We start from the raw sequence: 23,976 nt of genomic DNA, 5'->3' as shown, positions 1-23,976 counted from the left end.
TGCGAAAAAATGTAGCAAAATCAGTGGCATCCCCTTGAATTTTTAAAATTATTATTATTATTACTTTTAGGTTTTTTAAACGTAGAGCGATTAAATTTGAGGTATCGATAAGTTGTGCAAAACTGCTTCAAAAATTCTCTTGCACCCATATTCCAAACCCAGCAGGAAATCTGGTATTTTGGATCAAATGTAAAAAAATTTTAGCGATTTACAGGGTGCACATTTGAGACCTTGGCGCCTAGGGAGTTTGTTGGATCCTCCTCAAAATTGGTGAGACTGTTCATGATACATATATGATCAAGTTATCAAAATGGTGTTTTCATTCACGGGCCTGACCTGGGCGGGTTGCCAAAGATTGCCATTTTTTTGGGCAACACCCAAAATTCAGTAAATGACTAATAACTTCCTGACATAAGGTTCAATCTTTTTCATATCTGGCATGTACAGTGTATCACAAAAGTGAATACATCCCTCGCATTTCTGCAGATATTTAAGTATATCTTTTCATGGGACAACACTGACAAAAACTTATATGTTTTCACTTATCGCGGCGGGTTCTGGTCCCCATTAACCATGAAAAACAAGGGATCACTGTATTTTTAGAATTTTCTGCGGGCCAATAAAAACTGGGCGCCGGGCTGCAGTTGGCCCACCGGCCATCGTTTGAACACCCCTGATGTAACAGGACAGACCTTGTATAAATGATATTCTTTTGAAAGGCAGTTGCATAAGTATTCAAGTATACAAATGGAGAATTTCTTAGACCTCTGATAATGGAGAAACTGATACATAAGCACGAAAAATTACAATGCTTTACATTGCAGCCATTTTATGATGTCAGTTATACACATGCACACTGGTAGACTCGAACACAGGTGGTTGTGATGAAAGGTTTTAATGACGTCACGAGTATTTGAGTGGGTAAAATATTCGCAGAAATGCTATCTTTTATTTATGTTTTTCTCCACTATCACACATGAAAAATGTGAAATTCATGATTGTTTTTTTTTTAAATTATTTTTTACATATATTATATTAACTCTTTTCACTGGGGTGCACATGAAAAAGGATCGTCTGTCCCGATGAGTGGAACACGCTGCCTAAAAAAATCAAGATCAGGATTATTTGTGTGTTTTATGCCTTGAGGCTTTGCTCCCAATGGAAAATAATTGCTCTTCCCTTTGGCCCTTAAAACATGCTAATCTAAAAAAAAACCATTGCTTTTGTTTATCCAAACGTAAGAAAACACTTCAAAGAGGATGATATATGAGTCTTTGAATATACTGTATATCATATTAAATCATGTGCCGTGTGAGGCAGCTCCTCATAAGCTGCCAAACAATTGACAAAAACAAAATGCAAATCATTTCCAAAATTTCAAAAAGTAATCTTCTAAATGGAAGGTCGCCATGATTACGAGATTTTCTTTTTTGGGATCTTCCACACCTTTTAAAGCATCTCGACTTGACTACTGATAGTGAAGTCTATGGTAGAAAATATTAAAATGGTATTCATTCTCTTTCTGTATCAGAACAAATGTATTCACAATCTCCTCAGTGGAGAAAATAATAACTGGGGAAAATAAAACGGCTGTAAATCTGAACTGAATAATCATCATGCAATAGCTTGTAGTATATATCTGTGTCAAACCTACTTTAAATCTCCCATTATTTCATCTTCTCCAGTGCCAATCCCAGCTGACTTTGTGCAAAAGGCCAACACAAAACACTCTTTAGACAATCAAGAAATGAAGTCATCAAAAGATTATTCTGAGGAGAATTTGGGGATTTTGTCCCAAAAAGTAGTTAGTAGATAGGCGGCAAAGCTTTTCATTTTCCACTTTAATGGACATGATAAAACGCCTAATATGAACTCTTTGAACAACTCAGAAGTCAGACTGCTTGCTTTAATTTTGTCACTAATTTCACACCATTGGTCTTCTCCTTAGCTCGCTCACATGACTTTCTCATTTGCCCTCCTGTTCGACCACAGGGGGGGTTCAATCAACAGCTCGTGGGCCAACTCCAAACCCGCTCCTCAGTTTTTTATTACACCGCAGCAAATTATGAAAATAGAAAGAATACAACAAAAGAAGCTTGCGTTCAGCCTGCGCTCTGTCGCATTTCTCAGCTTCAACACTTGATAGAGCGAGTTAAACAATGCCTCTCCATTAGCTCAGGGGTCAAAACCTGACGTCTTGCAATTAATGTTGGAAACTAAAATTCAGTATTTTGTTTGACATAAATAAATATATATTCTTTAAAAATCAATCTGAATTATTGGATAATCTTGGCTTTCCAGTATAACATATAACAATAACTGAATTATAAACGCTTGGTGTGAAGAAATCAACTGTGGGAGCAATTATTAGAGAATGGAAGACATACAAGACCACTGATAATCTCCCTCGAGCATGCAAGATCTCACCCTGTGGCGTCAAAATGATACCAAGAACGGTGAGCAAAAATCCCAGAACCACACGGGGGGACCTAGTGAATGACCTACAGAGAGCTGGGACCACAGTAACAAAGGCAAACACTATCAGTAACACAATGCGCCGCCATGGACTCAAATCCTGCACTGCCAGACGTGTCCCCCTGCTGAAGAAAGTACACGTCCAGGCCCGTCTGCGGTTTGCTAGAGAGCATTTGGATGATCCAGAAGAGGACTGGGAGAATGTGTTATGGTCAGATGAAACCAAAATAGAACTTTTTGGTAGAAACACAGGTTCTCGTGTTTGGAGGAGAAAGAATTCTGAATTGCATACGAAGAACACCATACCCACTGTGAAGCATGGAGGTGAAAACGTTTTTGGGGCTGTTTTTCTGCAAAGGGACCAGGACGACTGATCTGTGTAAAGGAAAGAAGGAATGGGGCCATGTATCGAGAGATTTTGAGTGAAAATCTCCTTCCATCAGCAAGGGCATTTAAGATGAGACGTTGCTGGGTCTTTCAGCATGACAATGATCCCAAACACACAGTCAGGGCAACAAAGGAGTGGCTTCATAAGTAGCATTTCAAGGTCCTGGAGTGGCCTAGCCAGTCTCCAGATCTCAACCCCATAGAAAATCTGTGGAGGGAGTTGAAAGTCTGTGTTGCCCAACGACAGCCCCAAAACATCACTACTCTAGAGGAGATCTGCATGGAGGAATGGGCCAAAATACTAGCAACAGTGTGTGAAAAGCTTGTGAAGAGGTTAAAAAAAACGTTTGGCCTCCGTTATTGCCAACAAAGGGTACATAACAAAGTATTGAGATGAGCTTTTGGTATTGACCAAATACGTATTTTCCACCATGATTTGCAATTTAAATCTTTACAAATCAAAAAATGTGATTTTCTGTTTTTTTTCCCCACATTCTGTCTCTCATGGTTGAGGTTTACCCATGTTGACAATTACAGGCCTCTCTAATATTTTCAAGTGGGTGAACTCGCACAATAAGTGGATGACTAAATACTTATTTGCCCCACTGTATATAAGTCGCACCGGAGTATTAGATGCATTTTTGGGGCAAATTTATTTGATAGAATCCAGCACCAAGAACAGGCATGTCATTATGAAAGGCAATTTAAAATAAAAATACAATACAGAACAACAGGTTGAATAAGTGTACGGTATGCTAACATTACATGACGCATAACCACTGAACTGAGAACCTGCCTGGTATGTTAATGTAAAATAGAGTTAAAGAGATAACTATAGCATATGGAACATGTTAACAAGCAACAATGATATATGTGCTATTAATTTCACACTTAGGTCGCTCCAGAGTAGAGCTGAAACGAATACTCGAGTAACTCGAGTTTAAAAACTGATCCGAGTAATTTTATTCACCTCGAGGAATCGTTTAATTTTGCCAGCTCTAAGCATCACGTTTTGCCCGGACTACTTTTAATGCGGGACAACGCGCTGACGTCACGTGTGTAGAGGAAGAAGCAATTAAAAAAAAAAAAATACTGCACCCGACAGCCGCTACAAACTACGCCGACGTTGCTAAAAACTACGCCCGCATGATGCTAGTGTGGTAACAGGTAGTGTCCGATGCGTCTCATAGATATCGCATGCCTTTAGGACTAGATGCGAAATGACAGACTCGGCCGCGTCTGGCCAGCGTAAGTAAATAGCCGCCATCTTTAAGCAGTACTCAGCGCTAATAAATATAAAGTTACTGTCACTCGCTCACATAACATTAGCCCTTCGGAGGGCTAGGTTTCTATTGATTATGACCACTGTCGATGCGTGGCTAACGTGTCTTACATACAGGCTTTATATAATCTGTAAAAACACAGCGCTGTAGAGTGATGAGGGTATAAAATGAAAACATAATAAAGCTAACTGTCAGTTTTAGCTCAGTAGTCATTGCTGAATAAAACACCAAGTAGCACTGGTCCCTAATGTGCTCCAATACAGCAGGTATCATACATTTATTTTGGACACTGCAAAAACTCAAAATCCTATCAGTACTTACAGTTTAGACTAACTTAAAACTTAACTAGAACTTAAAAATAGCTTGACATAAATTGAAATTCAATTGAAACACGTGGGAAAAACACGTAGCTTTCAAGTGATATGTGTTATCAAGCGTAATTACATTTTTAGGTAAGAAATATATAATTTATATAAATATATATATATTTTTTAAAAGATCTAGAGGTTTTTTTTGAGTGAAAACTGAATTTTTTTTTCTAGTCACATCTGAGATGCAATTGTTGGCTGTTTTCAACAATGTACATCGAAAATAAAGACATTGATTGACTGAAAATGGTTCAATATTGGATTAAATGTCTTTTTTTCTCATGTAAATTTATAATTGCTCTTTACCTAAAAAAAATGTTTTGTCCGATTACTCGATTAATCGATAGAATTTTCAGTCGATTACTAAAATATTCGATAGCTGTAGCCCTACTCCAGAGTATAAGACATATAAGACTCTGCCAAACTATAAAAAAAACTGCAACTTGTGGTCTGAAAAATATGGTACTTGAGTAATATTATCTAGAAGTGACGCTCCTCTTACGTGAGTAAAAGTTTTGACTACTCGACCCACCTATGAGAAACATACATTCTTACATATTATTTCTGTTTGATATGATGATGCACCGTAACCCAAACCCATGTTCAATAAATAAAAGTGGTAGGTCTTCAAGTAGCCTCTTGGATCCTTCTTTTTTTCTGAGTGGGAAAAAAAAAAGGTTGAACACCCGTCTGTTAGACAATTAAATGCCGGAATCAGATAGCGTAGATAAGTGACGTTGAGTGTTTATTTGGCGCTGTGGTAGTATGAGCAGTGCCAAAGGGAATCTCTGGTGGCTGTGACTTTGATCAAGTGCAAACTTGCTGGATGCCAAAGCAATCTTGGCCCTCATCAGGGACAAACACCGTTAATGAATTAAGCTAGCTGCAAGTCATAAATAAGTCTCTACCACCAAGTTTAATCATGTCGGAAGTGACTGTGCTTAGAAATCAAGGATGTTGATTTATTTATTTATTTGGGGGGGGGGGGGGGGGGGGTTACAAAAACGGAACAAAAGGCACTCTAACCCATAAAATGCAAATGTCAACAAAATAAATGAAACTACTCAAAATGTTTTGTTCAAATCCTGTTACCTTGGCAAAATGTCACAGCTACGAACAGTCAGAAATCTGGGCGTAATTATTGACTCAAACCTAAAATTTGACAGTTCGTCACTGCCTATTACCACATTAAATAGTATAGCCAGAATTATAGGGCTTGTGTCTAAACAAGGCATGGAATTTTTTTTTTAAGTAGATTGGACTATTGCAGCAGTATATTTACAGGTCTTAATAAAAATCAGTTAGGAAGCTGCAGCTAGAATATAGCTATATACAGTCATGGACAAAATTATTGGCAACCCCTGGATTTTTTTCCTGAAAATACAACATTTCTCACAAAAATAATGCAATTATCAATATGTTCAGTATGAATGTGTTTATTTCTTGGATGTGCATTGAAGAAACACAAAAAAGCTGAAGAGAAAAGCCAAAATGTACACAACTATACACAGAATGCAAAAAATGGGCTGGACAAAATTGTTGGCACTCTCAACTCAATATTTGGTTGCACATCCTTTCGAAGAAATATTAGAAAGCAATCGCTTTCTTTAACCATCAACAAGTTTCGTACACCTCTCAGATGGAATTTTGGATCACTCTTCTTTTGAGAACTGTTCCAAGTCTCTCATATTTGCAGGGTGCCATCTTGCAACAGCAATTTTGAGCTCTCTTCACAGTGTTCAATATGATTTTGATCTGGACTCATGGATGGCCACCTCAGAATTTTCAAACGCTTTGTCTCCAACAATTTCTTGGTGCTATTTGAGGTATTTTTTGGGTCATTGTCCTGTTGGATCACCTCTGAAGCGGACCCAGTTTTCTGACATTACATCCGACATTGCGGCCCAAAACATTTTGATAGTCTCCATATTTCATGTTTGCTTGCACACTGTCAAGGCACCCAGTGCCCGAGGCAGCAAAACTACCCCAAAACATCATTGGACCTCCACCATGTTTGACTCTAAGCACTATGGTATTTTTGTTTGTAGGCCTCATTCTTTTTTCTGGAACTGCATGTCTTGACAGTGTGCAAGGAGTCATGAAATATGGAAACTATCAAAATGTTTGGGTTCTGTCATAAGTGTTCTAACAGGACACAGACCCAAAACATACCTCAAATAGCATCAAGAAATGGTTGGAGACCAGTGCCCAGTGTCTATATATTTCAAAGGTCAAGTTATTTTCTTTTAATTCATTTTTTGGTTTTAATTTCATTTCCGATTTCATTTTTTTTTTAAAAACCTCTTAATGATTTAATGTGTTTTTTTTTAGGTATCATTTTCAGTTTTCTTTGTTTTTAACGTTCTTTTCGATTTAATGTGATTTTTTTTTTTTTTAATTGTTTTATCTCTGTGGATCATCATGTGATGATGTAAAGCACTTTGAATTGCCTTGTGTTGGATTGTGCTATACAAATAAATTTGCCTTGCCTTAAAAGGCTATTTATTCTTTCTGTGATGACTTTAGGCGCTAACAAGCCTTCATCCTGAATGCGAGTTCATCTTCCAGCTGGAGAAGGACGAACGACACTGCCTGCGCTCCATCGCCGAGCAGGAAAACACGAGTGCTCAAGGTGTTGTCTCTTCAAACAACAACCCAAAGGTTGATCATTGGCTGCTATTGACGGTGGTAGACGTCCAACCCATTTGGGACGTCTATCGTCGTCAATTTCACTGAATGATATAATAGGAAATTTGGAGACTGCCGCGCTACAACCTGTTTGACAATGCAATCTCCTTATGTCAATAATTAACCCCCCGTACTCTTTCTCAAAATCATGGTGAAATTGCAGTGATGTTTTCTGTTAAAATAATTATATCGGTAGCGTACCAAACAATTTAGTAGGAAAGTAGTTTTAAGTGCTCTCCAATTTTCTATTGCAACTGTTGTTATGAGTCAGGCTGACGAACATAAATAAGACCTCTTTTTTTCCCCGAGTAATAAACATAATTTTGAGTCCTCGCATCTCTAAAAGCTTTATTTTCCAGGAGTAAAATGGGTCAATTTTTTGGTACCACTTTACAATAAGGGTCCCTTAAATAACATTAGTTAATGCATTTTTAGACAATAACTCAAGTCTAAGTAACATGACAATAATTCATTTAATCCCTTATCTAACATTTATTAATATATTCATTACCATGCGTTAATGCATTAGTTAATGCATTTTAAGACAATAACTAATGTTTAAGCAACGTTACATTAATTAATATAATTGTTTATCTAACATTTATTAATATTTTAATTAATGAGTTAATGCATTAGTTAATGCATTAGTTAATGCATAACCAGACAGTACCTAATAGTTTGGTAAAATTAGAAATATACAGTGGGGCAAAAAAGTATTTAGTAAACCACTAATTGTGCAAGTTCTCCCACTTTAAAATATTAGGGAGGCCTGTAATTGTCAACATGGGTAAACCTCAACCATGTGAGACAGAATGTGGAGAAAAAAAAACAGAAAATCACATTGTTTGATTTTTTTTGGTGGAAAATAAGTATTTGGTCAATACCAAAAGTTCATCTCAATACTTTGTTATGTACCCTTTGTTGGCAATAATGGAGGCCAAACGCTTTCTGCAACTCTTCACAAGCTTTTCACACACTGTTGCTGGTATTTTGGCCCATTCCTCCATGCAGATCTCCTCTAGAGCAGTGATGTTTTGGGGCTGTCGTTGGGCAACATTGACTTTCAACTCCCTCCACAGATTTTCTATGGGGTTGAGATCTGGAGACTGGCTAGGCAAGTCCAGGACCTTGGAATGCTTCTTATGAAGCCACTCCTTTGTTGCCCTGGCTGTGTGTTTTGGATCATTGTCATGCTGAAAGACCCAGCCACGTCTCATCTTCAATGCCCTTGCTGATGGAAGGAGATTTTCACTCAAAATCTCTCGATACATGGCCCCATTCATTCTTTCCTTTACACAGATCAGTTGTCCTGGTCCGTTTGCAGAAAAACAGCCCCAAAGCATGATGTTTCCACCGCCATGCTTCACAGTAGGTATGGTGTTCTTCAGATGCAATTCAGTATCCTTTCTCAGCCAAACATGAGAACCTGTGTTTCTACCAAAAAGTTCTATTTTGGTTTCATCTGACCATAACACATTCTCCCAGTCTTCTTCTGGAACATCCAAATGCTCTCTAGCGAACCGCAGACGGGCCTGGACGTGTACTGGCTTCAGCAGGGGCACACATCTGGCAGTGCAGGATTAGAGTCCCTGGCGGCGCATTGTGTTACTGATAGTAGCCTTTGTTACTGTGCTCCCAGCTCTCTGTAGGGCATTCACTAGGTCCCCCTGTGTGGTTCTGGGATTTTTTCTCACTGTTCTTGTTATTATTTTGACGCCACGGGGTGAGATCTTGCATGGAGCCCCAGATCGAGGGAGATTATCAGTGGTCTTGTATGTCTTCCATTTTCTAATGATTGCTCCCACAGTTGATATCTTTACACCAAGCGTTTTACCTATTGCAGATTCAGTCTTCCCAGCCTGGTGCAGGTCTACAATTTTGTCTCTGGTGTCCTTCAGACAGGTGTCTTTTATACCGATAATGAGTTAAAACAGGCTCCATTAATACAGGTAATGAGTGGAGCCTCGTTAGATCTCGTTAGAAGTTAGACCTCTTTGACAGCCAGAAATCTTACTTGTTTGTAGGTGACCATATACTTATTTTCAACCCTAATTTGGAAATAAATTCTTTATAAATCAAACAATGTGATTTTCTGTTTTTTTTATTCCACATTCTGTCTCTCATGGCTGAGGTTTACCCCATGTTGACAATTACAGGCCTCTCTAATCTTTTCAAGTCGGAGAACCTGCACAATTGGTGGTTGACTAAATATTTATTTGCCCCACTTTAAGTAAGATTAGTACAGTCATGGACTATAGTAAGCAGACCAGTGTTTCCATATATATTTTAATTATATAATATGTCTATATTTGTTTTTGTTTTGTTCTTTTCCCCAAGCGGGTGCTTCCATGAGCCTAATTAATACAATCTGCATGCCGTGCACAGACATGTCAAGAGACTCGAGACCTACAGCTTTCGGGGGCAGCAGCAGAGTAGATACAGCGTGAAATATGTGATAAAAACTTAATGATGCACGTTGATACGACGCACATAAAGACAACTTCAATTTTTTAAAAAAGTCGTTACTTAGTTATATGAACTTATGATCCGCCAGCTTGTTCTTTCAAGTCGTCTTCCAAAATTACACCTGGGTGATGGCTCTTCAAGTGTTCGTTCATGGCCGACGTGCTATCGTTGTATGCGAGCGCATCATTGTAAAGACCACACAGAGTGGCACCCTCCTTATTTTTGTTAAAATAATTCCAGGCTTTGGCCACTCTGTTCCGTTTTATGGCTTCATGCCGCTTTCCCCGCTTACATCCTGAGCGTTCGCCATTCTCAACTTTATCCTCATATATTTCTTTTATTTTTTTAACCTGTCATTACCCATCGACGGTATGTTGTGTCAGCCGACGCATTTACGTCATCTGATGCCTATATACTATCTTCTATAATTTAGTTCACAACATTCAGCTTTGGCAAGGATAAACTTAATTTTGTTGTGAAAACATTATTGGTAAAAACCCTACATTAACTTGCCAAGAAATTCAATAAGTGAGCTTTCTACTCATTGTAGTTAGTTTTAAAGAACCTGTACTTAAAAAAACAAAGTTGGTTCACATTTTCAAGTATTTTAGCAAACAAAATGTAATATACAGTATCTGCTAGATTACAGCAGACTTCTGATTAAGCAGCCAATTTCAAAGCATCACCATATTTGATTGTGTTGGCACTCCTTTTAAGTATAATACAAGTTATCGGGACAATCATTTTCTGACCCCTGTGACCTTTGACCTCATCACCCAAAAATTTACCTCATCTGACTCATATTACAAACATATCCTGTAAGTTTGATTATAATGCATTTATTCGTTCTTGAGTTGCTGCGAAATCCCTTTTCTGACCTCTGTGACCTTTGACCTCATTACCCCAATATTTAATCACTTGTTCGGTTTCATATTACAAATATAATCTGCAAGTTTGATAATCCCTTTGTTCGAGTTTTCTTGAACACAACGATATAGACATATGGACCAACTGCATAACCAACTTTTGTAGGTAAATGAACTCATCAGCCTTCAACTCAACACAGTTCATTTTATAGGGAAACCTAATGCAATAGACTTTGTGTCTTTTTCTTTTAGAACAGTGACTCTCAAATTGTGGCGCGCAGACAATGTCTAGTTGTACGCATAAAAAGACCTACCTGAATTAAGTACTTATCTTTTTTTAAACCACTACAATGCATACACTGCTGGCCAAAGGTATTGGCACCCCAGCAATTCTGTCAGATAATGCTCAATTTCACCCAGGAAATGATTGCAATTACAAATGCTTTGGTAGTAATATCTTCATTTATTTTGCTTGCAATGAAAAAATACAAAAGAGAATGGAAAAAAAAGACCTGTGAGGGAGACCCAGCTTTCTCACACTGGGCCCTACATTATGCTGCAAAATTTGTTGGTAGTCTTCAGACTTCATAATGCTATGCACACGGTCAAGCAGTCCAGTGCCAGAGGTAGCAAAGCAACCCCATAACATCAGGGAACCTCCGCAATGTTTGACTCTGGGGGCCGTATTCGTTTCTTTGAATGCCTCGTTTTTTTCCTGTAAATTCTATGTTGATGCCTTTTCCCAAAAAGCTCTACTTTTGTCTCATCTGACCAGAGAACCTTCTTCCAAAATGTTTTTGACTTTTTCCAGGTAGGTTTTGGCAAAATCCAGCCTGGCTTTTTTATGTCTCTGGATCAGAAGTGGGGTCTTCCTGGGTATCCTACCATAGAGTCCCTTTTCATTCAGACGCCGACAGATAGTACGGGTTGACACTGTTATACCCTCGGACTGCAGGGTAGCTTGAACTTGTTTGGTTGTTAGTTGAGGTTCTTTATCCACCATCAGCAAAATCTTTTGCTGAAATTTCTCATCAATTTTTCTTTTCCTTCCACATCTAGGGAGGTTAGCCACAGTGCCGTGGGCTTTACACTTATCGATGACACTGCGCACAGTAGTCACAGGAACATTCAGGTCTTTGGAGATGGACTTGTAGCCTTGAGAATGCTCATGCGTCCTCACAGTTTTGCTTCTCAAGTCCTCAGACAGTTCTTTGGTCTTCTTTCTTTTCTCCATGCTCAATGTGGTACACACAATGACACAGGACAGAGGTTGAGTCAACTTTAATCCATTTTAACTAGCTGCAAGTGTGATTTAGTTATTATTAATTATTATTTATTATTATTATTAGTATTGCCACCACCTGTTATGTGTCACAGGTAAGTAACAGGTGCTGTTAATTGCACAAATTAGAGAAACATCAAGTGATTTTTCAAAGGGTGCCAATGCTTTTGTCCGGCAATTTTGTGTAAAATGATAAAGATTTTTTTTTCTCCCATTGTCTTTTGTCTTTTTTTCATTGCAACCAAAATAAATGAAGATATTACTACCAAAGCATTTTTAATTTCAATCATTTTCTGGGAGAAATTGAGCATTATCTGACAGAATTGCAGAAGTGCCAATACTTTTGGCCAGCAGTGTATATCAAGTAACGTTCAATGGTATTCAACTTAAACCATAACATTCACGTTTAATGTTTTGTCACTGTTTTTTAATGTTCAAGCACTTGTTAATTAAAACAAATCAAACCAATGCCTTTTTTAGTGAACATTTTGGTCTACTACACTACTAAACACTACTTTAACCCTTTAACACCTAAGCCTATTTTGGCCGAATTTGCATGCATTTGATGTTGCCTTTATATTTCAAAGAAAACAATGTTTACAATGGCCAAGTTGGGTCCCTTTTTTCAGGACACCTTGAACTTCATGTCTAAACTGTTGTTTTCTTTACTGACCAATTATAATCCATATTTTGGACCCAAAAAGACAAAACAAATCCCAAAATCTTTTTTCAAAATTTGTAATGTTGATGTCCCATTGACAACCAAACATGCTCGACCAACTGTTTTGAAGCTTGATAATATTTATTCAACTTGTTAGGATAAACATTCAATAGAAAAAAATAAGATTGAATAGTTTTATGTTTGACAATTCAACACAAACAGTAGGAATGGTCATAGGCGTTTTTGGCCTTTACACATACTATGGTCAAAACAGGTTATATACTGTGCAAAATAGTCAGAGAAAAAAGTTATATATATCATCTAACACAAAAAGGGTTTGGAGGATATCTCTTTGTGAAGTTAGGTGTTGTACCCATCACCTTATCAAAAGTATATACATACATGCAATCAAGCTTCTCGAACACACATCTTCATAAAAATTGAAAAGATTATAGTGAAGAAAAAAATATATATAACATTGAAAAAAAGTATTTTAAAAAATATTGACAAGTAGTTCAGTTCAATTCAATACTTTCAGGCATGCGACCCAATAAAGTTTTTTTTTTTTTTTTTGCGCACTCAATAAAGCTTCTTCTTGAACAGGTCACGGAGCTGCGTCACACACAATGTCACACAGCCTACTCTTTCGCCGTTTATGCGCTGCTGTCACTTCTACTCGCCGAGACGCTGACTCATCCCAAGAAAACAACGACAAATACGGCTCATCTTCTTCCTTGAGTTAATGAAATAATGCATTAGCTTGCGCTAAATGTAGTTTTAGATTTATTCTGCACATTTCAAAGTCGCTCGCTCAAACCTATCGGCCGTTGCTTGCTTCGCATGCCTCCCTTTCAATAGTTGGCGCCTCCCTCGGAAATTTTATTAAAAATGATCACATTTGGTTCGTCCTTCTTGACATCACAACGGCTCTTGGGATATGTAGTCTTTTGTGCTGCTTTCGGTTTTGAAAAAGGACAACAAATGATGGAAATATGGAGATGAATACATGGTCCATGCAGCGTTTTAATACATATTTATGAGTGCAATAAAACTATAAAACTCAAATGACATTATCTCCCGTTTTTCTGGGCCGATTGACTTCAAATAAAAACTGGTGTGGACATCAACTTCCGCACTTTCAAACGAGACCAACCAGCAGCACGTGGGTGACGTAATTACAGCGTGACGAAGCTTCAAAGACGATATGCGTAAACGCGTCGTTGCCGACACGTTCGGTGTTAAAGGGTTAATGTTAGCCATAATCGTGGTACCACAAAAGCCAAGTACTTAAGTTGCTACTTGCTGTGAAATGTACGAAAAACACTGCTGTAGTTTGTTGAAAATGTTCACAATAACATGCAATTGTTTTCCGCTCAGGTTGTCATGCATTCTGGGACGCAGTGGTGTGTTGGCCCCACGCTGCGGTTGGGGAAACGGTTGGCAGTGCGTGCCCTGCTGTGTTTTCCCTTTTCAGAAACAGCACAGGTGACTTTTTGAGTGCAATATCTTGTTTGAAAAATAGTTTGTCTTTAGCTCGGCACAGAGTTGCTGAGAATCTATTCATTTATTCATGTAATTTGGTCTTTATACAGAATGAATGACTCATATAGATAGGATGCTCGGGGGTCTCAGCTAATTATCCGCAATGGGAGGGTTATCAGCAGTGTAGATGTAGAAAAGTCAGTCATCTAAATTGCCTTAAAAAAAAATCCAATCACAGTGACTGAACAATGTAATGTTGTGTCACACAAGGCACCCAAAGTAGGGCGTTTATGTCACCTGATCATCGACTGATGTTCGGCGGGTACGACGCTAATTATGTTGATGATGACAATTTGCATCCCGTTTGCTTGTTAGAGCAGTAATCAAAAAGCCTGAATGAGTCATTAGGACAAATCATATCAAAATCATCTGCATATTCGACTCGTTTTGCATACAGATTCATGATCCCGCGAAATAGAGAGAACGAATAGGATATATTTGTTTTTGAATAATTAGTAAAGTCACTTTGTCGATTATTCTCTATCAGAATAGCAGTGAGAAAATCAGATGTTTGTTTAACTAATTGACTGCCATTGGCAAATATAGGCGTCCAATCCATTTTCTCACTGCGAATGAAATTAAAATGAATAAAAACAGAAATACACTCTGGTTGCAGTTTATTCCACCACCACCCTCACCCGGCCCTAGTATTTAACTCATTGCATGCCATTGATGGCGATGAATGAAAAACTTAACTAGTCCATAAGATAAAAATATTTTTTATTGACATTAATCAAAAGGGCATTCATTTTATTACAATGAATTAAAACAAATAATAAAATTTACTTTACAGTAGCCATAACAAGATTTTATTAGTTTTTTTTTTTTTTTTTTAATAAATTTGATTTTAGATTTTTTAAATGTTTACATGTAATTATTTATTCAAAAATAATATACACATTTTATCAATTAAAAAAAAAAAAAAAAAAGACCAAATACAGTCACTTGCCCGTTAAAGGTATAGACAACAATCTGATCATGTTCATTCAAGGAGAAAGAATCATGAAAAGACACTTAATTTTCATTTTTCTGATGTGTTATAGTGGAAAAACGTAAATAAGGGCCACTAATTCCTGGAAGTAGGCAAAATAGCCATTGTCAGACGTTTTAAATGCCGGTTCTATTTAGCCAATCAAATGCAAATACAGAATCTCAAACTGTACCCACGGTTATGCGCCGTTAATGGGCTATAATCGCTTTAATGGACACAGGAAGTGAAGCTTTGTCTGAGCTTTGTCTGAGTGTGCGCCTATTGTCTGAGCCACTTTTTACCCGTTTCGAGTGTTTCAGCGTTTATGTGCTGTATGCGCATGCAGTCGCTGGTCACACAACAGCTGTGCTCGTAGGTACAGTGGTAAGAAAAAGTATCTGAACATTTTTGAATTTCTCACATTTCTGCATAAAGCCACCATCAGATGTCATCTGATCTTTGTCAAAATCCCACTGATGAAAAAACAGTCTGCTTTAACTAAAACCACCCAAATATTTATAGGTTTTCATATTTTAATGAGAATATACAAACAATGACAGAAGGGGGAAAAATAAGTAAGTGAACCATCACATTTATTATACTGTGCCCCCCCTTTGGCAGCAATAACTTCAACCAGACGCTTCCTGTAGCTGCAAATCAGTCAGGCACATCGATCAGGACTAATCTTGGCCCATTCATCTCTACAAAACTGCTGTAGTTCAGTCAGATTCCTGTGATGTCTGGCATGAATCGTTGTCTTTAGGTGATGCCACAGCATCTGAATGGGGTTCAGGTCTGGACTTTGACTTGGCCACTCCAGAACGTGTATTTTGTTCTTCTGAAACCATTCTGATTTTAACTTCTGTGTTTTGGATCATTGTCTTGTCGAAGCATCCATCCTCTTTTTAGCTTCAACTGTCTGACAGACGGCCTCGGCTTTTCCTGCAAAACTTTTGAATTCAATCTTCCTTTAATGATGGCAAGTTGTCCAGGCCCTGAGGTAGCAAAACAGTCCCAAATCATGATGCTCCCTCCACCGTGCTTCATGGTGGGGATGAGGTGTTGATGTTGGTGAGCTGTTCCATTTTTCCTCCACACATGCTGTTGTGTGTGACTCCCAAACAATTCAACTTTGGTTTCATCAGTCCACAAAATATTTTGCCAAAACGTCTGTGGAGTGTTCAAGTTCGAGTAACAACGTTTTTTTTTTTTTTTTGGCAGCAGTGGCTTCCTCCGTGGAGTCCTCTCATGAACACCATTCTTGGCCATAGTTTTACATATAATTGATGTGTGCACAGATATATTGGACTGTGCCAGTGATTTCTGTAAGTCTTTAGCAGACACTCTAGGATTGTTTTTTTACCTCTCTGAGTATTCTACGCTGAACTTTTGACGTCATTTTTGGTGGATGGCCAGAGAAGCAACAGTGCCAAACTCTCTCCATTTGTAGACATCTTCTCTGACTGTCGACTGATGAATATCCAGACTTTTAGAGATGGTTTTTTATCCTTTCCCAGCTTTATACAAATAAAAAATCCTTGATCGTAGGTCTTCAGAATGGCTCTTTTGACCAAGCCATGATTCATATCAGACAATGCTTCTCATCAAGACAATTCTTACCTGGTGTGTGTTTTATAGTGGGCAGGGCAGCTTGAAAGTACTCATCAGTGATTGGGCACACACATGATTTAAATTATTTGGTAAAATTGGTTTCAATTGCTCTTTAAGTCTCCTTAGGCAGAGGGTTCACTTACTTATTTTTCCCCCTTCTGTCATTGTTTGCATGCTATCCTCATTAAAATATGAAAACCTATAAATGTTTGGGTGGTTTTGGTTAAAGCAGACACTGTTTTTGTGTGTTTTTGTGATTTTGACAAAGATCAGATCACATTTGATCGTGATTTTATGCAGAAATGTGAGAAATTCCAAAAGGTTCAGATACTTTTTCATACTACTGTATTTGTTTTGTTTAAACATTATTTTCTACATTGTCAGAACTCTTGAGAAATGCTCGATTTGCATACTTAAATACTTTGAGCAACCATCTTTCCCATGGTCATTTATACTAGGTGTTGTCTATTGCTTTAAATGTTTTTTATTTATTGATTTTTTTTACATAATTCTCATCCTATTAGTCCATTGCATGCCTATAAATTATGTTAGCAAATTCTTGACACATTCCCATTTCATCTGAAATTAAAGCAGTTAATCAGTAGACTGGCCATGAAGCCACATTTCCATCTTGATTTTGTCACCTTTTTTCATGATTATGCATATCCCTTAGTAAGAACTAATCTAATTAATCTCCTCGTCTTTTACATAAGGGCTAGTGAGTCGAAATTGCACTGATGGGGGTTGGTCCAAACCCTTTCCGCCATACCACATCGCCTGCAGCGTGGATGACGACATCCCAGAGGTGAGAAGTTGTATTTGTGTCACGATGTAATGAAGAGTCCAGGATCAATTTTTTTGCAGAAAAGAAGAAGACCGTATCATGTAAAAATGTGAAAAACTATCATGTAAAAACTTGATAGTTATCATGGGAAAACCTTATAATTGCAATTTATGAACTATAAACATTAAAATAATAATAAATGTAATAATTGTAATTAAACTATGTAAAACATGATAGATATCGAGCAAAAACGTGATAATTATCTTGTAGAAAGGTAACTATCACGTAAAAGTGTGATAATGATCATGTAAAAACATTATAACTATCATGTATAAACATGAACTAATAAATAAGTAAATAATAATCATTTTAAAAACGTGAAAACCAATCATGTGAAAACATAATTATGCAAAATTGTTAGAACTATCGTTTTTAAATGCTGTAATGAACTTGAAAAACTTTAATAATCTTGTAAAAAATGTGATGATTATCTTGTAAAAACATAATGATGTGGAAAAGTTCTTACTATCATGTGCAAAATTAATTTTCATGTGAAAACATAACTACTGTACTATGTAAAAATGTTATAACTATCAAGTAAAAACTGTAATACATGATAAATATCAAGCAAAAACATGATAATCATCATGTACAAGGTAATTATCACATGAAAATATGATAATTAATATAAAAATCTCATGGAAAAAGTTATTAATATTAAATATGTGATAATTACGATGTAATAACATGTTAATTATCATGTGAAACTGATACCGGTCATATTTTTGCGGGGACTGGTATATGCGTTGGTTCGGTAAAGGTTGGGAAACACTGGCCTAATGTGCGAATACTTGAGTCAGGCAGTGAATCTTTTTTTATCCATTAGGTATGACTTGAAATTATCTTGTTTCACAGGGAATAAGGTGTAATCATTAAAAGATATAAAAGTGGCTACTGGGCGATAATTACAAGCAAACTACTTTAGGTGCCACACACGGCATCTTGAAAAGGTAATGAAAACATACTTGATATCGGAATGATTGCGAGGTCTAATTTCACAGGACTTAAGAAGCTGTTTCACCTGAGTCAATTTGTCACGCTGCCTTTTCGATATCACTTTAAAATTAAAATATGCAAGACTTTTTTTAGTCTCGCCACAGCTGTCCGATATAATCGACCTTGAAACTAAAAACCTTCTTTTCCTAATGTGTGCAGAAAGAGCAGACCTACTTTGCCACAGTGAAATTGATCTACACCATCGGCTACAGCGTTTCACTGCTGGTGCTGACTGCTGCTGTGCTCATTTTGCTGCTCTTTAGGTGAGCGTGCACACAGTGTTCATTTTGTACACCATGTCTTACCGCTTATCTCACTGGCTGCTGTTGACGCTGCGAGATGTCCAATCCATTTTGACCGTTGACAGCCGCTCCCAGTCAAAATTGATTGGACGTATCGTGCCGTCAATGGCACTAAAGGATGCACATTCACAGCCAGTGCCCCTAGTTTAAATATACCATATTGGCCCGAATATAACACGGTGTTTTTTTGCATTGAAATAAGATTGAAAAAGAGGGGGTCGTCTTATATTCGTGGTCTACACATTATACCCATTCACGACGCTAGATGGCGCCAGATATCATTGAAGCGATGTTCTGTCATGACAGATCTGAGCTACTCTCAAGTTTTACCAGTTTGCATGATTCTATTACAATGTTTTTCCTTATTCAGATTTGTTTCAAGACTACAGTTACAGTTAGACTTCACTTTGATGGTTAATGCAGTTATTGCAATTTTGTTGTTTTATCACAATAGATCGGTTTACATTTGAAAAACCAGAAGCCATTCATTTACGAATGTGATTGCACTTTAGTTTACATATTTAAATGTTCAGATATTAAGATTTGAATGAGGCAAAATAACATGATTTTTCTCTCAAATACATTGTTATAATCATTTGTTTCAGATGTACTGTAATTATTTTCTGTATAAAAATTAATTTGGTATTCAAAAAGTCTTTTTTTCAAACTTGAGTTTTGAAAAAGAGGGTGTCGTCTTATAATCAGGGCGATTTTATATTTGGCCAATACGGTATTTGATGTTGACTGTCAATGGCAGCCAATGAGTATTTATGTGGAGCAACGTAGTATGAATGTCTCTGTCGCAGTGTGGGACTTTTTGGATTTAGCAACAAGTTCAGCAACAAGGTAACTGGCTTTGAGGGCTTTCTCATTTACCTTTGTAGCGCTTTCAAGAACTGCTCGGATTTCTTGCCATCGGCCACCTTGCTGTCCTCGACAATGTCTTGGAATAAAACACGGGGAGGATTGACAGTCCTCACATATGGATAAGATGTAAAGGACATTTTTGTGTATATCGACACTTGACGAGTCTAGTAAAATGATGTACAGTAGACGTGCTGGGGTCCACATTGTCGCGGACAGCAATGTGGTTGATGGCTAGAAATCCGAGCAGTTCTTGAACGCAACACGAGCAATAACTCGCTCATCTGCACATGTCCGAAACCTTCTACCTACTCCTTCCTTCCTACTGCTACTCACAAACAGTTTTGAATGTATTTTCAGTTAATTCTATTAAAAAAGAATATAACTCTAGTGCTTTGTCATAGTACCGCAACGATTAATCGATTAATTCGATTACAAAAAAAGCTTCAAATCGGATTTTGCTTCTTCGAGTATTCGTTTCATTGGCGCGGCATTGTAATGGTTTGCTTTGAAAGTGTTAGCATTTAGTTTTATTGGTTTGGGTGGATACACTGCCCTCTAGAAGCAACAGTGAATATACATAGCACTACTGCCACACACACAGCCATAACATAATGTTCCCACAACAAATGGATGATGGAATGTCAGGGACGAGACAAAGTTATGGGAGTGTGAGAGGAGTGTCGATAAGCGAGGGAATTGTTCGTAAATAACCATAACATTGCATGCCCTGAAAATATGCCCTGTAGCAAACACATACAGTATCATTAACTGCTTGTGTATGGGCCTGCTGCTTGAACTGTAACAACAGTACACGATGGAGATGCATGACTGGATGCTGAGTTCACTGGACAGAATTTTCTCAACAATGCGACCTACACCAAACCAACGCCCGGACATGAGCGTTAGACGTCTGGATATTCGGAGGATGCCTGGGGGAAGTGGAGGCCCATATGCAGCAGATGTGGGCCTCCATGATTCCCTCGGCTATACTTCAATACACAAATCTAACAATCACCCTAATCAATGAACTCACCCTAATCGACAATATCGCTAAGTGCTATGACAAATCAATAACTTTTGGTAAGAAAATTCATGTGGAAAAAAAAAGCTCATGTAATATGATGTATGCAACTCTACCATGTTTGATTGTGCGTCCTTGGCTGCAAGGGGACGGGTATTGATAAGCATATGCTTCTCCCATCTGCCCTTGTCTTTCTTCGATTCTTTCTTTCTTCGGGCTAATCATATCACATTTTGCAACTGTCAATGATACCGATGATGATGACAATAAACATTTCATTCATACTGTAACTCATTTAATATGGCTGAATCAAGCTGAAGACCAACATAAGCTAATGTTTTTTATGCATTCGTATTTTATAGGTACTGTATATTTAGCTGTTTTTTTGTGTGAATGTGTGTTTGAACGATTTGTTAAGAGTATTGTACAAAAAGAAAAGCATTTTATAGCATTTAAGCTAGCAGACAAATGCAAGTTAGCCAATTGTTCTTTTGTTTTACTTAGATCCGCAGACAAATGCAAGTTAGCCAATTGTTCTTTTGTTTTACTTAGATCCGCCCTTTTAAAAAAAAAAATTTTTTTAAATACCGTTTAAAGCTAAGCTCAGTTATTTTGATTTATTTCTAAATGAAAGTGAAATTCTGAATAGGTTGAAGAAACACAAATTTTATATTGTACTCACATATAATGCTCTTTTAAAAGTACAGTGGTACCTCTACATACGAAGTTAATCCGTTCCAGGACCTTGTTTGTAAGTCGAAATGGTCGTATGTCGAGCAGGATTTTCCCATAGGAATACATTATAATTCCATTAATTCGTTCCACAGCCCAAAAACCTGCACTAAATCCTTAAAAAAATACTGCTGGTGCTATTACAAATGGCAATTACACGTAGCAAAACAAATAAATTATAAATCAAAATTGGAATAATGTAATAAAAAGAATAATAATAATTCCTGTAATAGTGTAACGAATCCGGTTTTAATAAGGCGGACGTTTTTTTGTGTACCTGAACGCACCGCGGGGCTCACGTGCCAGAGACAGACCGGTGAGCTTGAGTTTCACTTTCACTTTGAATGTTCTCTTGAGAACACCATCAATTGCGGCAGACAGCAGGCGTTTTGTGTTGAATAAGTTGTAAAAGAAATGATGAAAACGTGGCGAAGCTGGCGATTTCTTTGGAGACAATAAGAATTGTCAGCTTAATTTATAAAGACTGGCGAACGATGGTCGGAGGAGGACCGTGGAGATGTATTGTTGAGCCATTTCACGGATGCCCACCCCACGCTCATATTTTTCTGTCATTTGCATCTTCATTTCGAAGGTAAGCATCAACTTTTTCCTTGTTTCACCACCTGTACCAACCTTTTCTGAAACCTGTGTTGATTTGTCACACAAGAAAATCCGCCGTGCATTCGTCTGCGGTGCTGCCATTGTCGTCGTATTTCGAGCATGTCGTCGGATGTAGAAACAAATGGCGAGTCAAATTTTACGTCGGATGTCGAAAAGTTCGTGTGTCAAAGCGATCGTATGTAGAGGTACCACTGTACAATCTTTGCAAGCCTTTGTTTCACATCACCTAAAATTTATTCTGCAACGCATTAAATGTTCCTAATCTGATTACTCGATTATTCGAGCTGACTAGTTGATAGCTTAATTGACTACTAAAATAATCGATAGCTGCAGCCTTACTTTGTAAGAAAACCTCTTTCTTGCCCTGTGCCTTAGCCCTCATCCTCTTACGCCATGGCAAACATGGCATGGTAAATGCTCTTTTGTGTAAGTAAGTACAGTAAATGAATCCAAACCGGCATCCCACTTTGGAAGTCAATTGTTGTTTGAGACACAGGAGATAAGACAGTCAATACAACCATCTGCTACAGCAAGGCTGGCTGTTGCCCTTTTTGCCAGAGGGACTTGAGAAAAAGTCAAAAACATCTGGAAGGTACTCAATTGAAATTCTGTCCAAGCCAGTGTATAAACATCTTTATTTTTGCTAAAGCCTTGAGAAAAAGTTGACTTAATAAGGGATGCATTTGCCAAATAATGACTAAAGCATGAAGTGACCGTTGCACTGCAACAAAAAGTTTCCCTGGTAGTAACAGCAGTTACTGTGATCAATTGAAGTTTGCGCTACAAAAGTGCAGCAGGTGATATGTTTGGAAGTTTGGGATGGTCCTCCCAGGAATCACCTTGAAAATGTGTTAGTTTGTCATTTCTCCAGGATGTCCGTACACCCTCCCCAGGTGGAAGAAGTCACACGCTGTCACTACTGATGAAAACATCAGCTTAGGTGTTGAGTTTGAGCTAGGTGGAAATGAAATGCGTGAGGTGTGTGTAAACATTGAGGGAAGCACCAGGGAATGTTAAAACTTTCTCACTTCCACCTGTTTATTAATTTTAAGATGACGCCAAGCGTGGTTTTCATTTAATTCGTTGTAAAAGGTGCCTGATTTGTATTTACGTCGTGCATCATGTAAATTTACCTGAGCACATGTCTAGATATAATCAGATTCTAATTACAATGCAACAAATAGTCGATTAATCCTCATCTATTTTGATTAATTGTTTGAAGCAGTGGTTCTTAGAGTGTGGTACGTGTGCTAGCAGTTGTACTGAGGCTTCCTCTAGTGTAGTGGTTCTGATTGAACCCCAGGGGTTCGGTGAATGCTTAGAAACGCAAAGCCCCATTTTGTAAACTGATTAAATGAAGGCAAAGTGATGTTTTAGACCAGGTTTTTGACTGGTTTGCCCTCACGACTTTGCGCTTCAAACTTTCCGCCCTCTGTCCATCGCGGATTTTTTTTTTCCAATTAAAAAAAAAATACAAATACAAATGAGCCATCCCGGGCCAATCACGTAGTCTCACTCTCCCTCCTGCTGTGCTTTGTTGTTCAGGCGGTGCCCTGGAGTTGCTTATTATAGTTATTGATGATTGACAGACGTTTAATGTTTGATCTTATCACTTGGAAGTCAAGCTTCAAAGTGCCGCATGCATCAATCATCGCTTAACTTTTTAAACTGTTGCTGTAGGAACTCATTGTGCGTAAGTGAGCAGCTTGAGCGGATTTGAGTGGTCGCACTCAATGAAGCATTTAACTCATTCTCTCCCAGCCATTTTCACCGGAGCAAGGCCCTTCATTCCTGGCCGTTTTACTGGATTTTGACTGAGTTTGCAAGGCCCACAGAAAATTCTGTTCTATTGCTATATAAACATGGAACCCACCAAAAGAAAGATTAGACTCTCTTCTTTCAGCAGGAAAAAAAGTAAGTTAATATCTTTTTCCATTCTTTAGAAATCAGCATTAGAAAATAGCTTAGTTTGAGCAATTTTCCAATTTCAGATG

General features: G+C 37.8%; 1 protein-coding gene across 2 annotated transcripts in view; it reads left to right on the top strand.

Annotated features, from left to right (window-relative positions):
• ghrhrl (growth hormone releasing hormone receptor, like) overlaps positions 1-23,976 on the top strand; it is a 55,105-nt gene that overhangs the window by 14,008 nt on the left and 17,121 nt on the right. For both annotated transcript variants that reach the window (XM_057840580.1, XM_057840579.1), the window contains exons 2-5: positions 7,040-7,145; positions 13,854-13,961; positions 17,313-17,404; positions 18,599-18,702. In XM_057840580.1, the coding sequence (XP_057696563.1) occupies positions 7,040-7,145; positions 13,854-13,961; positions 17,313-17,404; positions 18,599-18,702 (410 nt within the window). The remainder of the gene's footprint in view (positions 1-7,039; positions 7,146-13,853; positions 13,962-17,312; positions 17,405-18,598; positions 18,703-23,976) is intronic.

This window comes from Corythoichthys intestinalis, chromosome 7, assembly GCF_030265065.1.
Source record: "Corythoichthys intestinalis isolate RoL2023-P3 chromosome 7, ASM3026506v1, whole genome shotgun sequence".
Taxonomy (NCBI): domain Eukaryota; kingdom Metazoa; phylum Chordata; class Actinopteri; order Syngnathiformes; family Syngnathidae; genus Corythoichthys; species Corythoichthys intestinalis.
Note: the sequence above shows the minus strand (reverse complement) of the source record. Positions and strands in the feature narration are given on the sequence as shown.